The 15,604-nt window shown below is 40.9% G+C and overlaps 1 protein-coding gene across 1 annotated transcript in view; it reads right to left on the bottom strand.

The window, feature by feature from the left end:
- Positions 1 to 15,604, bottom strand: part of stxbp6 (syntaxin binding protein 6 (amisyn)) — a 59,782-nt gene that overhangs the window by 11,552 nt on the left and 32,626 nt on the right. Inside the window, exons 3-4 of the mRNA XM_069661827.1 lie at positions 1,931 to 2,061; positions 1,633 to 1,798 (exon numbers count right to left, since the gene is read on the bottom strand). Coding sequence (XP_069517928.1) covers positions 1,633 to 1,798; positions 1,931 to 2,061 — 297 coding nt within the window. The remainder of the gene's footprint in view (positions 1 to 1,632; positions 1,799 to 1,930; positions 2,062 to 15,604) is intronic.

Below are 15,604 nucleotides of genomic sequence, written 5' to 3'. Positions count from 1 at the left end.
TAACCTTATTTGTTGTAATGAAATCCATGGTGGCGGGCTAGTTGTTGTTGTAGCTGTTAAACTAGCATTAAAAATCGCATTAAAATCTAAAAGGACCCAGTAAACTCACTATCCATGCGCCACAGAGACGCAATTCATGTTTACCATACAGAACGATACATTGTCAACAACAAACTCCCAGTAACCGTCTGCTAACCAGCGCAGACGAGATCCCGTGTGCAATCTCGAGCAAAAGAGAGAGAGCTGCTGTGTAATGTGTAATGTAAATAAAGCAGTGTAACTGATTATTTTCTGATTGTTTCAACTGTTGCGGTCTAAACAACACACTAACACGCCTACTCACAATGCCGCAGGAAGGTACAGAATTTAGTTTTTGTAGGCTGAAGTAGATTGTCTGTTTCTGTGTGTATTAGCGCATAAGAATGAGCATGCGTGATGGAGAGCTTGCTGTCTCTGCAGTTTTTGACCCGTGCACGGCTCGAGCAGGAATCTCCCTGAGGTGAAGCAGGTGTGTGGGGTGGCAGCCGTGAGCGTGTCCTCGTCTTCTGGCATCACCAAAATATGCACATTGCGCCTCTCTTTATTAATACTAAACAACGTTTAGTAAAATAAGCTAACATTTATCCCCTGCGGGTAATGGTCAGAAATCCAACGGGAGCGGGATTAACACTGGGTCAATATTTAAAAATGAAAAAGCGGTGTTGACAGTCACTGAGTCCACCCCGCGGTTGGTGTCACATAACCACGTCACAGTCCTAATATCAATATCTTGTAATCTATTCTTTAATAAATGGAGCAGATGGAGACCCTACAGGAGGCAGGACGTGTTTCCATTAATAATTCCATGAATAAAACAGCAGGCTGAATTGCGCTCAAAGATGAGCGTTGTGGGTAAACAGATCAATATCTGATTAATCCATTGAGGATGCTGTATTCTCTACTTTGTGTCACTCTGGAGGAAACCAGCACCAGAACCTTTCCACTCCTGGATAACAATCACACAATTTGCAAGCAGGAAATGACCAATAATGCGGTTTTACATTTACATTTTGAATGTGTAAACATTTGGAAATTGTTTGTGCTTTGAGTTGTTTGACCACCCTGCCGTCATTTATTAGTGGGGCATGAAGTTAATGTTTTTTTCCAAGGGAGAGGTTAGCTTCCAAATGACTGTTTTTACAAAGTCTCACAACTTTTATTAACCGTGTCAATAATTAGGGGACTGTAACAGCTCCGACTGCGATGTTTAATGTTATCATGAAGGGTGGGAAGCAATTGAAAATAATGACTCACACTTCAGGCACACGATGAAATGTGTCAAAACACACAAATTAAGGGAGGTAATTATTTAGTGTTGCATATGTGCTTTGAACCAGTTGATCTGAGTCAGATGCTTTGAGTCACAGCTGATGCATTTGGTTGGACATCCTCTTTGACCTCACTTCAGCAGAGCGCTCAACAGATGCTGTGTACGAGGAATAAGCATGCATTTTCATACGCACCAGGTGCTGCTGGTCATCATGCATAATCAGATTCAGACTGGCTTACAGCACAGTGTGACAGCAGTCTGGCACTGCAGAGCCACTGTGTATTCACAAGAAGAGTTAGCACAGTGTTCGTTAACTGTCTTACCCCCCAGTAGTTTGGACTGACAGTTGACGAACTCTGGTTTCCGTGCTGAGCTGTAGCGCTGGCAGGTGTGGTGGAGAATCTGAATGAAGGTGCACTTCTCTCCTGCTGATCCAGCGACCCACTGGTCAAACGCATTTTCAAACATCAGGTCGAACTCTGGACTGTCCTGGGAGAGAGAACCAGCGAGAGCAAGAAAGGAAAAGACCATTATTATGTTACAGCCAATCTCAACCTGACCCCAAACTTCACCTTCTTTCTATATTAACTAATATAAAAAGGAGAACCAAAAGTCACTTACTTTGTTGGGGTCAATGCCGTTGACCTGCCGTAGCTGGTCGACCGTCCACTGTGATCTTTTTATGAAGGCAGACGATCCTTGGAACTGCTTCACCTTAGTGATGGATACGTGGGACGGTTTCTTGTTCGTCACTGTGGACACAAAAAAACACCAAATTAGATTGTTGCAACAACTATTGAGTAACACCAATGTTACATATAATATGAGGTTTTTGTGTAACTTGTAGTCAACATATTTATGACATTGTGAAAAAGTTTGGATTATTTTAAGAGATAATCTCTTAGATTTTCATTTAAATAAATGTCTGTTAAGTCACTACCCATCGCTCTCTGCAAGTGTTGCGAGTAAACAGTAATCTACTATGGCTGAACAAACAAAGAAAAGACTACAGATACAACTTCTAACATAAGTGAAAATCCAAAGAAAAAGAAACAAATTCGACGCTCAGATGAAGCCAAACAGTCAAAAAAGGAAAACGACCTTCAGCGAGAAAAATCAAGAGTTACAACCGGAGCCAACCGTGGACGTGACACATGCAACACTGTTTAGATATCTGGGAGCCGTGCTCCTGCAATTTATTGCCATAGGTGCCGCCAAAAACAACGAAACTGTGATCTTCGAGATTGGAACTTTAAGGTCACAAGACAAGACAACACAAAAAATATGAGGGTCGAGCTTCCTTCTGCGGGATGAAACAAAGGAATCTTTTAACAATGGCCTTTTTTTTTTTTTGCGCCAACAGCAACAGAGACGATGACATAATTTCCTATGTGAAAAGACAATGAACGCACAAACCTGAATTCATCCGGCCAAATTAGGGGGAACAATCTTCTATACAATATACTGTGGAATGAGTTCTGTTGTGTTGCTTTATAGAAGATATTTTTTCCACTCTATTGCTTTGAAGAACATAAACACCGAGTTAAATTGTTCCTGTCAAAAACAAATTGCAGAGTAATTTTACACTTTGCTGGACACAACTAATTTCTCTTCTGCTGCAGTAACTAATGACACAACATTAAAGTGTTGACAAGTCACAGGAGAAAAATGGACACACTGACAACACAATCCAACGAACACATTGTGCAACTGTTTGAACTATTAGGTACGGCAGATTGTTATCAGTCAGTCAGTTTGTAACACTTGTGCAATCCAGGAAAGTATCTAGCATCTATTGTTATAGGAGCTAATGAGCTTTTCCTACAAGGCTCGTAACCTGCTATTAAAGTGTAACATTTATTATTAGGAAAGCTAAGTTGTCTTCAGAGGCCAGAAATGATCTCCCGTCCAATGACATCATCATTCTGTCCTCAGACTAACCCCACTTGCCCCAGCAGCTTTACAGTACCTTCACCTCTCTGCTCATGGATATCATTGTTTGGATTGCGGGATGTGTGTGTGGCTGGATACTGAAACCCTTTGTACTTCTCAGGAGCTACAAACGTCTGAGTTGCTTTTTTAACCTCCTGCAGCCAACCTCTGTTTCCCGGTTTCGCTCTTACATTTGCCATTGTGTCATCTCCGATAGAGTGCAGTGTTTGGGTCACTTTCACTTCTGTTCTTCTTTACTCTACTTTCCTGCTATTGCCATGTTAGCATACATTTAAGCTTGCTTTGGGAGAACATCTGTCACACCTTTCCCTGGAAATTATTCTGAAAACAAAGGTAGGGCTGAAAGTTACATCAGGTGATACATTCCCCTGAGAGGAGGGATGTTATATGTATCCATTTAGACAGCTGCCTTTAATACATGAGGTGCAGGGTGGATCAGACAGAAAGAGACAGATACAACGCAGGCAGACATGCTGTCATTCCTTTCAAATGTTTTCCTTTAAACTTTATTTTTAATCAAACAGACAGCCGTGACAAAAAGATGAGGTGAGCGATCAGATCTGTTTGGGGGTCACGCAGGAGGTTAATAAAAGCTGCAGAAAGCAGAAAATGTCATAAAGAGAATGACAGCTTGATGTAATGAACAACTGTGTTGAAAGCTGGGAGAGTAGAAAACTCAGGTCATCCAATTCTCAGCAGGAATAATTTGTTTCTGAGCTGCGGCCGTTGCAGATGAGAGAGCCACTACTTTCCCTAAACTGATGAAGAAGAAATGGGGTTTTAGTGGCTTCACTTTGTAAGTGGAAGATTGGTAGTTGAGAGATAAAAGAATACGAATTAATCGGGAAATCATATTTCTCTTTAAGACGCGAGCCTCTTCTCCATGTTGTCCCACCAGACACGTTTTTTTTTATCAATGAAATAGCTTGTTCTGTGTGTCACAAATAAGCGATAAAAGCTCTTTAAAGGTTCTCAGGGCCGATGGTCGGGTCCCCAAACTGCTTTCTTTTTCTAAAGCTATTCAATTTACCATAAAATAAAACAGAGAAATGCAGGATACCCTGAGATTTGAGTAGCTACAACCAGTATTGCAAAGTGTGCTGTGACTCAAAGCAGAATAATCAGTCACAGCAGGGGGCTGCAACATACTGGAAATACAGTAACAATAGTTGTACAGTACACATCACATCAGTGTTCAGTGTTTTGCGCCTACAGCGAACTGTGCAACACAACAGATTCATAGAAACATTCATGATTATGAATGAGTGCGACCCCCGAGCTGGAGAGGCTTTGACTGACGCTGCATTAGCATACTCACTGTCATATCACAAGCCTTGTTGTGCGCCTGCTTTCCAAACAAACACGCTGACTCCAGGATTAGCATAACAGTTGCATAACACAGGAGGCATCACATCAAACACTGGAAATGCACACTGAATGATCCTTAGCTCCCATCTGGAGGAACACTACCTGTATGTTCAGTTGGCTATTTCTCTGTAAGGACATTACAATGAGACCTGACTGCTTTAAAGCATCAGTGAATATCTGAAAGATGCCGTCTCAAGGCCATGCAGCCTAATCGTCAACACATCAACACAGAGTTCTTAATCAAACTGCCAGACGCCTTTGAGCCACTCAAATCAATTTCATATTCAGGTGTTGACTCCCACCTTGTCTGAGGTGCTCCCCTGCATATTAAAGCATTAGAGGAGCTGGCTTTGTTGAAACAGCAATCAAGGACAAGCCTGAGAAAAAATCGTTACTTAAGGGCTGCAACTAAAATGAAACTTCATGTGGACTGAGTGCGACTGTGAGAGTGTTTACAGAAGTCTTTACTTCTTTCTTTTTTAGGCCTCTTTGAGGCGAGACAACCAAAGATCCTGTAGCTGTCACTGCAATTACCCGTGTGTTTGGATTACAATTCTTTTAAGATTTGTTTGCAATAATTTAATCAATTCATTATCTATACTGCTTATCCTGTTCAGGGTCGCAGGGGGGCTGGACCTGGACACAAAACCAGCTGTCATTGGGCGAGGGAAGGGGTACACCCCGTACATCTGTGTTTTAAACTTCAAGTGGAAGCAAAAAACTATAGACTGAAATGGCTGTCACTAGTTCTGCTATGTTATTATAATAATAATAACACTAGCACAAATAGCTTTCCAGAAATAAGTTTAAAGTCAAAAATGTAGATAAAAACACAAGCAAAATTAGCTTTCAGCTAAAAAGGGAAGTTTGTAAAAATGTGTCTTAAGACAGGATTCAAAAGCAGAAACAGTGTTCAGACTGTCAGCAGATTGATCCAGATCTGAGGTGCCGTTACAGAAAAAGCTCAGTCACTTTTTGACCGCAGCCTCGACCCTAATGCGGCTGATCTAAGAGGCCTTCTTGGGAAGTGATGCGTTAAAAGCTCACTTATATACTCTGATGCCAGGCCATGTAAAGCCTTGTATGTGAATTTTAACATGAATTCTAAAAGGAATAGGAAACCAGTGCAGTGCAGCTCAAACTGGGGTGATGTGAGAGGTATGCTTTGTCTTGGTGAGGAGTCTGGCTGCGGAGTTCTGCACAATCTTATTGTGCACAAGTTATAGACTGTTTGATCCCATAAAAATGTCAAAAGCCTACAATCTTTATTGTTGTAAATTTGATAGTGATCCCCTATCCACATCTTTTTATTGCACGGCCCAAAGCCAGACTTCTAATAAACTAGACAACATTCCAGTGATCGCTCTTCTATTTATAACTTTACTCCGGCTAGTGGCCACAATAATGTTGAGCTCATAAATTGGTGTGTTGGGAATACTGAGTCAGACAGGCCAAAGATTACTGAGCTTGAACTCATGTACAGGGTCAAGATTCCCTTCCAGTGCATGGACTAAGGTGGAGTACATACTGTATGAAACTGCATTTGACTCGCCTCCCTGACTTGCTTTATGTTTACAAAGCAAACACAGTAATTGCAATCTTACCCTGAACACAATGTTATAGCATGATAAACTGTACCCATTGAGCAAACACCGCCGGCTACATAATATCTCGAAACAAGGAAAGACTACTGAAATTGTGCCAAAGCCATTGTTTCCATTTGGGCTGACAGAGGAAGGCCATGCCGGGGTTCCTTTCTCATGCTCTGATGGTGACATGTTCCCACTTCCTCCAGTGGATCAGTCCCTTGTTGTGTTTGGCTGCGTGTGACTGCTGCTGCCTGAAGGGAAACTCTTACTGTATATTCACAGACTGCTAACATCGCATAGGAAACGTTCTCAGGATCAGCTTTCTCTCAAGGAAATATTATCATAGCTGTGGTTGTTAGGAGAGAAATGTGAGTTCTAGCAAAAGCAGTAATGACATCAATGATCATGTGAGAAGTGTGCGGGTTGTTGATTATTAATGCACACAAGCATGAGTGGAAATGAATTGAATAACGCGCTGGGAAAACAAACTCAGTCCACCATAGCACAGAGCGGCAATAGAGCTCATGTAGAAATACTGGAGCCATGAAAATTAACAGAGTATGAAGGAGGACCACCGGCGTGGGCATAACATTAATAACTTCCATTTCCTTATATAATACAACTTAATCCTCGTGTCAACATCGATGCTTCCCGAAAGTCTCCATCCAGCAGCCAGAAATATGATAAGCATCAGCATTTTGGGTTATCCGAGAGGAGTTATGAAAATCCCAAACCACAGAATAACAGAAGATCACATCAGATATGGAAGATAATGAGCAACTGAACAGTCAGAGAGGCACCATGCTCTCTGGAACGACTGCTTGTGTCGAGAGCCACCCACAAAGGAAAGTGAAGTAACAAATTCACAAGATAAAAGCATGGAGGATGATACAGAGCAAACACGTACTCAGACATGTAGACATTAATACTGCACAGCCTATACGTGTATCTTATCTTGTATACCTATATCTTCTCATGGATGGTTTGAGTTCACGATACACAATGCGATATGATACACAATATGATACATGATACACAATTCCGAAACGCGGTATGATACGCGATACGATACGCGATACGATACGCAATACGATACGCAATACGATACGCATTTGATACGCATTTGATACGCATTCGATAAGCGATACGATACGCATTTGATACGCGATACGATATGCAATATGATATGCGATACGATATGCAATACGATACGCAATACAATACGTGATACGATACGCGATACGATACGCGATACGATACGCGATACGATACGCGATACGATACGCGTATATACGATACGCAATACGTTACGCAATACGATACGCAATACGTTACGCAATACGATACGCGATACAATACGCATTTGATACGAGATACAATACGCGATGCGATATGCGATACGATACACAATATGATACGCGATATACGATACGTGATACATTGCCCACGATAATGATATTATCACGATACAGCAATTCTGCGATAATTGATGCAAGACAATCATATAATGATAATTCACGATATCTGATTAACCAATACATTTTCATTCACGTTTCCCCTTATTCACGTCATAAGCCTACCGCGGGGAGTCATGAAGTAATGATGCGGTAAGTCAAAATCGCAGGGAAATCTGTTTAGAGTGCCGTATATTTGTAAATTAAGAGACCAATATTTGCCGTTAGCCTATCAATAATTGTGTTGCACGAGTCAGGACGGCGACCCCTAATTTGTACCGGTAAATGTTTCAACACTCGAAAGATTTGACGCCTCAAAGCAGATGTGATAAACACAGACAGCTGTGTTATCCCTTTATTATTATCTGCTTAAACCAGTGACAGATGTTTCACAAGAGTTAAAGTTGGAATAAAAAGTTTCTGCTTGAAAATGAAAAAGGTGTATAAAAAGATGCTACCAATGAAATATTCAGGTATCTAATATAACAAATACGACACTTTATCAGCAACATGTGATTGTGCTGCTTAACAGTTTTTGTTCGTATCACATTCAATTACAGTTTAAGGGCCCTGTGTTATTGTTCGTGAGGCTTACAAGATGAAAGTCTGTTTTTTAATCATTTGACTCCCATCTGTCCTTCTTCAAAGAAGCCTTTCACAGCCTCCATCTCAGCCAGGTGGACCGAGGATCTCTCGACAAATCAGACCCCTTCAGTTAGCCGTCAATTGGCTCCACGCTCCGACGATAAGTAGACACGGTTGCCATGGCGATCTCATTTGCAAGGCATGAGAGACACCTGAGAAGCAAGGGCTGGCACCTGGCCAGGTTCATTCAGGGACAGCAAGCTAGCAGGGTCCAGATGTAATATTGACTCCAGGCTGGATCACAGTAAACAGAAAGTCATTTGGAAGCGATTAAGGCAGAAAGAAATACTAATAGACAAAGTGTTTGGCTACGAAGAACTGTGTGCTGCTTGTTTGTCTTGGCTCAGATATGGCCTGCAGGGATACATGATATCTGTATGGACTAACTAAACGGATGAATCTTCATGAATCATTATCAGCTTCATGCAGTGATGAGGCTGGTTGGCAGGCAAACGATGAAAACACAAGTGTTGCTGTTAAAATATAAAGATGGGAACTTCAAACATTCATATATTTATGTCAGTATTCTTTATTCGTCTTTGGCTGTGTCTTCAGCTTAGTTGTGCTTTGTTTGTCAAAGCACCTTGTACAGTCTGGTTATTACTATTATCATTCTTTCAAAATAAGAAACCATTGAGAACCAGCTACAAAGTATATGACAGTGTTTCTCCAATGGGGGAACTAGTATCCCTTGGGGTACTTTGAACTGTTTTAAACTGCCACCGTTGCTGTAAGAAATGTTCAGGTATCTTTCAATATGTGATTTGCTGCTGAAGGGCTTTTTGTTTGCATCACAAACAAACTTGAGTTTGTTGACACAAAAAAATCAAGAAAACAGATCTGTGGTTGAAACGTAGCGGCTGCAAAAGTGGAGAAAGAAGTGAAAAACTAAATTATAGCCTGCAAAGTTTCTGGATTAAAAGCACGGTTCAGTCTCTTGGTAGCAAGGACACCATCTTGAAAGGTAAGTATTCAAGCAATGTGCCTCAACGGTTGATTTTTGCTGCTTGTTATTAGAGCTTTCGTCTGAGAGCATGTCTAACACTTTTCTCCGCCTTGCTCTGTGATTACGGATCTATTTTAAAGCAACCCCCTACTCTGCCTGAGCCTGCACACATTGTAATCTTCAGACAGGAGCTGTCACTGGAATGAAACGCAGCACTGTCTAGACTAGCAACACCCCGTGACAAAAGCCTCTGTATTCACTGGTTTGATAACAGGGACTGCTGTGTGCAAGGCCAGCTCTAATGGGAATGGTGACCAAGCAGTGGCAAGGCACCGATAGTAAGAGGGAGTAGATATATCATGGTGAATAATGGCTATAGAGTAGAGATCAGCTTCGTTCAACCCTTGTGAGGGACGAGTTACTCGCACAACAGATACGGACACCATTGGATTAACACGACAACACGGTGTCGATGGAGCAGTGCGCAGTTGTACGTCACAGCAACGTACAACAATGAAACCTTTATTGAAGACTGTAACAGAACAATTTTAAAAGTTACAAAAAATTATTATACATTATAAACTACATTATTCAAAGCTGGATGACAACTGAGCAAGATCCTCATGCAGATACGTTTGTGTGTTATGCCAATTTGAAGTGTGTATGAACTGTGTGAAAGCATCTGTATTTTTTCATTTAGCGACTAATAACCCCTAAAAACAACAATCATACACCAACGCTAATAGCTGTAAACCTAAACACTTGGATTGAACATGGGGTTCAGCTAATGGCTGTTTAATGGATGCTACACCAGGAGACCAGGATTAATTGTTGTTTCACTTTCACTAAAAAAAGTGCATGCTTACATTTGAATTAACCTATGACCGACACGGCCTTCATATAACCTCATGTTCACATCACTTTCACACCATAAGTTGAGAATACTAGTTTGTGTCTCGGAGGACCTGTCAGAAAAGTCAGTCCTTTAATTTGAGCTCGTTTAAACTTTAAGAAGTCAAACCCCAAATGAGCTTTTTTTAAAACATAGCTGTCTTTTGCCTCCAGTAATGTCTGCTATCCGTCCAATTATAACACTCACCCAAGGACAACACATTAAAAGGATTCTGGAGGCTTGACAAATCATGTGCGTCAGCCGTCCAAAATGAAAACTCTCATTTGATGCACCAGAGCTTCTTGAAGTTTAGTTCAAATTAAAGTAACTCAGAGCTGAATTAATTAAAGAATGTGGCTGAACTGAAGCGTTTAACCTTTTTTTTATTCGTTATATGCTTCATATTTTTTATTTCACTGGTAAATAGTGTAACATGAATTGTAAAATATGAAGGGTAGGTGTCAGTGAGGGGCAGATGGAAAAATAATGACTCAAACTCCAGTTAGGTTCGAGTAGGCTCTAAAGCGGGGGCAAAGAATGGTGAGAGAGTACGTTAAAGAAGTTGGCTCACTGAAGGCTTCAACCTCCAAGGTAGTTATCAAGGTCACAAAACAAATTCACCAAATAATAAGAAAAATATTTCTCACTGAAACTAAGTCAGGTGCACACAAATGCATTTCTTTGCCTTATAGCGGCTGATAAATGATCTCATACCTGCACTGCAGCAGGCGTAGATTACATTTAATGACAATGAAGGCCGAGCAATATATCTCAGAATCCTATAAAGACAATCCCAGGGAAAATATCATCGAATACAGAGGCAAAGAAACCAATCACACTTTCCACAGTAACCGCTTGTTGTGTTGCGCACATCCAGGCAGGAAAGTCTCTCGTGAGGCCTCTATTCCACGTTAGGACCCTCTGAGATCGTCCATCACCCCCGTGCTCCACGGACCACTTAATAACAAAGCTATTCAGGCTCGGCCCCAGCCCGCATAGTAGACATTCCTCCAGAGCCAGAGTGCACGGATACGAGGAAATATTTAATTACACTGGGGCACCGACCTGAGGCTTCTCCCCTACTGTGATGCTATGTGACAGACTTTAACACACGTCGGCCAACCATGGCTCCCTGTTGGCTGCGTACAAACTGAACTGATTGTATTTTTGCATGTCTCAACCCGACTTTAAGATAAGAATCACGTTTTTTTTTCATTTGCTGGCATATCTGAATTTCTGTAATCAACTTATCGGACATAGAAGTTTCAAAAAGCACTGAAATCCCTCAGCTCCGTGTGAACAGAGATAAAACACATTCAGAACCGGTTGTAAGCGCCAAAACTCTGGTGAGTGTTGATACATGAAGACCTCATAACAACCTTATCTGGATATTATCAAGCAATAGCATGAGTCGAGACTTCAAACAGCCAAAACAAAGCGCATTCCTCAACACTTAGTTCTTCAGGATGACCTAAACTGATGTGCCTGGAGCAGAATCCTGAAACTGAAAACAACCTCATGTCATGTCAGACATGGGTCACTTATTAGTAAGACACTGTAAGTTACAACCTGTTTGTGTGCCCAAGAAGGATAGTGCCTCAGCTTTGTTCACTTCCTGTCTTAACATAATCCTTAAAATTCTTTTTAGAAATACTCGTCATTTTCTAACTAAATCCAAATTGCAGTAATTTTCTCCAAAATCTCCTCCATCAATCGTGCTCTCTCCCGAGATAACGTTTGTCTGGGTGGTCTGGCTTGTTTGCAAACAACAAATTATGATACCACTCTACTTACCCCTCTATTTTCACAATATCCGAAATTGTTAGCATCCATTACTGAAATGTCTAGTGGAGCTGGATTTATAACTGGTGAGTCATTCCAGTGCAGTCTACCTTCAGCCCCTAAAAAGTGAAATCAAATGATAAATCAAAGCAATACAGCGCAGGCTTGTTTCCAGATCTCATTTCCTGGCCCATCTGTTCTCCTTTAGACAAGGTTTAGTGAAGCAACGTCTGTATCTAACACCCAGCTTAGGATGCCTAACATCAGGCAAAGGGACTGCCTGCTAACTAGTGTGCAGTAACATGTGTTTGGATATGTTTTTAATGTAATGTTTCACACAGTTTTTAAAAAGGGGTATTGGGCTTTTTTTACATATTAAGACATAATGTTACAATGTTGCATGTCCAGACTAAGCTTGGGTGAAGTTTCAAATCTTTAGGTAAAAGTATGTCGGAGTAATCCCCAGGCTTCTCAGCTCAGTCTGCAGGCTGCTGTGAATGCCAGGTTTCACACAGTTTTTTCTACACGCCGCACTTTGCGACGTCACAAAGGGCAGCCTCAGCAGGCTTCGGAGAGCTGGCCAATCAGAAGAAAGTAGGCTTGTAGGGACGGGTTTCTTCAAGGGATAGAGCTGACTGAGTCGTTTCAGGCAGAGGCTGTATGAAGGCCTGCACAGAGCACCAGTGAGAGAAAAAATTGTGAGTTTTTTTTATCTGTAAATTATGCTAAGCTACTGCACAGAGTGAAATATGAAGCTTGAGATTAGCATAAAAACCCCCTTTAATGACGTAGCAAATCAAAACCACCTGCACGTAAAATCTTTTACAACCGCAGCACAAGTACGTCCATATTAAACATCGCACCTCAGTCTATGCATTTACAGTTAGGATGTACAAATGGACGTCTCTCCCTCTGTATGTGTGTGTTTCTCTGAAGAGTGTGTGTGTAGACCCTGCTTGCAACAAGTATGAGAAGGGTAGAGAGCGAGGGGAGTTTGACGATAAGTTAGGAGACCAGCCGAGGTATTGTAATGTATCTTGTATCTCCTTTTTTGGATCAAGAACAAGCATTTATCAATAATTCACAACTCACTTCAAATATCCGACAATACATATTCCTTACAGAATTTAAGTAAGCCTTTAGAAAACAGACACGTTTCACTGTAATGGCTCTGCTTTCTTGAAAACACCATGTGGTACTTTGCCTCAGGGCTGTCTACTCTTTATAAGATTAAGACTAAAAAACCATCAGCATTTGTTTGTTGTAGGTTTAAAGAGACGTGCTGCAGCTATTGTCACGTCGGGGATTTGGTGAGGGTGACGATACCAACCCCTGCCATGTACTGTACTCAGAACTGTAGACAGGTTTTAAACCCCGCCTGAAGCGCTTTCTGAGGATTATACAGTGAGGTCAATATTTCGTGTGGAGTAAATTCAAGTTCACAGAAGAAATTTTAAGTCTACATGAAATCTTTGACTTCCATGCAACATGCTGCCATTGTGGGATGAAGACCTCTGCTCCAGGAGTAATAGAGGAAGATATGATCCTCCTAAATTGACCTGCAGTTAATCGTGATAAAAGATCACAGCAGCTGGGCTTCAAGTAAGTAGATGAACTTCATAGTGACAATCAAACTTTTTTTCAGCTAATTGTTTCAGGGTACATGATTGATGATATGTCACCAAAGAGGGACGGATGGTAAAGAATATCCATTAGTCTTCCTCATGGGGGAAACCGTCATGAGGAGCCTCCTTGAGAAACCCACACAACAGCGATGAAGGTCACGAAGATGAGTTAAAAATGACATTTATGAAAACATCCCTTTGCACAGAACAGAAGGCGCCATTATTTATGCTCCTTCAGAAACAATAACAACAAAGCCCAGGAGTTATTATGATGGTATTTTTAATTCCAGCAACAATATTTCCTCTACACTAACTGTAGCCACACGGCTTAAATCATGTCTATAATGGGAGCCCAAGGGAATCTAACGCCTCTGCTGGATGGATTTTTCACTCACAATGGTAATCTCAAAGATAATACAGATGACACCTTGGTCTCAGAAATGACACAGTGGTGAGAGATGCGTGCTATGACTGAACAGTTGTTCTAAACAATGTAAAACACTCTACATTTGCTTTTACTATTGTTGTAAGTGCATTAGTCCTGATCACATTTGGTCAAAGCAAGGGGAGGAAAGGAGGATGAATAATTCATTACAAATGCGTCATGGGAAAGCACAAAGAGAAGATGACCTGGACACGTAAATATATACAATTTTACATTGGGGAACACATTTATGCATTGATTTGTTAAACAAGGGCTCAGCGTGACACATGGCTCTGCAACACAAGCTGGATCTGTCTCATGGAGTTTATGATTGCTGTCAAAGCTTATGTGTGTAAAGAATGGGGCTATGTATCTATGACCAAACATTACTGTAAATCTCCTAGGTAACTGAGACTCCTTTGGTTACACTTGATCTGTACATTGATTCATGTGTGATGTGAAGAGAATGTGCTTATAAAAAATGACCAAAAAATGAGGGAAATATTCAAAAACGTTGACAATGTAAACAAAAAAAAACTTAATCAATAACTTCCTTCAAGTATCCGATGATGCCTGCCGGCTCACTCTCTGGATGTTTATATTGGTTAGTCGTCACTCAGCTCATTAGGGACGCAGTGTGTGGCTGATTTAATGGCACACGTTGCTCTTTAAGATTAATTAGCATTAACTACTAATTTGTCTTCAAGAACTTTTGCCGAAAGTAGCAGGACAATGAATGATTTGTTCTGATGTAGGCTCAACCCTTAGCTTAAAGTTATGACAAGTACAGTTATGACAGGAATCTGGTAAGTAAACAACAACAACACCTTGACAAATACTACACACTGCTGCACAACGCAAGTCTTTTTTCCCCGATAAAAAAACAATCTTTCTTTCCTCCACATTTTATCCAGATTTACACTTTTAGGAAAAATAAAGACAAAATTGGGTGCATCTCGGTTGCATGTTTTGTACATGTTTTGTACTGTCCATACTAGAGATAGACCAATATGTTTTTTTCAGGGCCGATACCGATACCGATTATTAGTAGTCAAGGAGGCCGATAACCGATATTTGAAGCCGATATTCATTTGCAGTAAAAGTGAAAATATTGGCGTCAAAATTTTGAATAATACAAACTCCAACACTTAACTTTGTTTAAATGCCTTTAAGCATATGCATCAGAGCCAAAATAACACAGTTTTAAAATGATCTCTTATTGGCCGTAGGATTGGAAAAAAAAATTTAAAATTTAAAATTAAAAAAAAATTTAAATAAAAAAGAGGCTGATGCCGAAATGCGTCAAAATGCAGAATATCGGCGCCGATAATAGGCCCGGCCGATAATCGGTCTATCCCTAGTCCATACAGCAGGTATGGATTCATGAGAGAACTGTGTACCTCTGCTTTGAGCTTAGCAATTCTCAACACATCCTGGACCGATCTCTGTACAGCCTGCACAGAAATGAAAACTATAGTAGCCCTTACATCTGACAGAGTTTGAGGGCAAACAGAAAGTCAGAGTTCTTATGTTATGTACCATATGTGGAGCTTAACCGCATCTCTGATGGATCAGCGTTATCAGCCTTCACACACACACACACACACACACAAAAAC

The sequence above is a fragment of the Semicossyphus pulcher genome, unplaced genomic scaffold (genome assembly GCF_022749685.1).
Source record: "Semicossyphus pulcher isolate SPU_LCO1_2020_fin unplaced genomic scaffold, fSemPul1.0.p SCAF_14, whole genome shotgun sequence".
Classification (NCBI taxonomy): domain Eukaryota; kingdom Metazoa; phylum Chordata; class Actinopteri; order Labriformes; family Labridae; genus Semicossyphus; species Semicossyphus pulcher.
The sequence above is the reverse complement of the archived record's forward strand: the minus strand, read 5'-3'. Positions and strand labels throughout refer to the sequence as shown.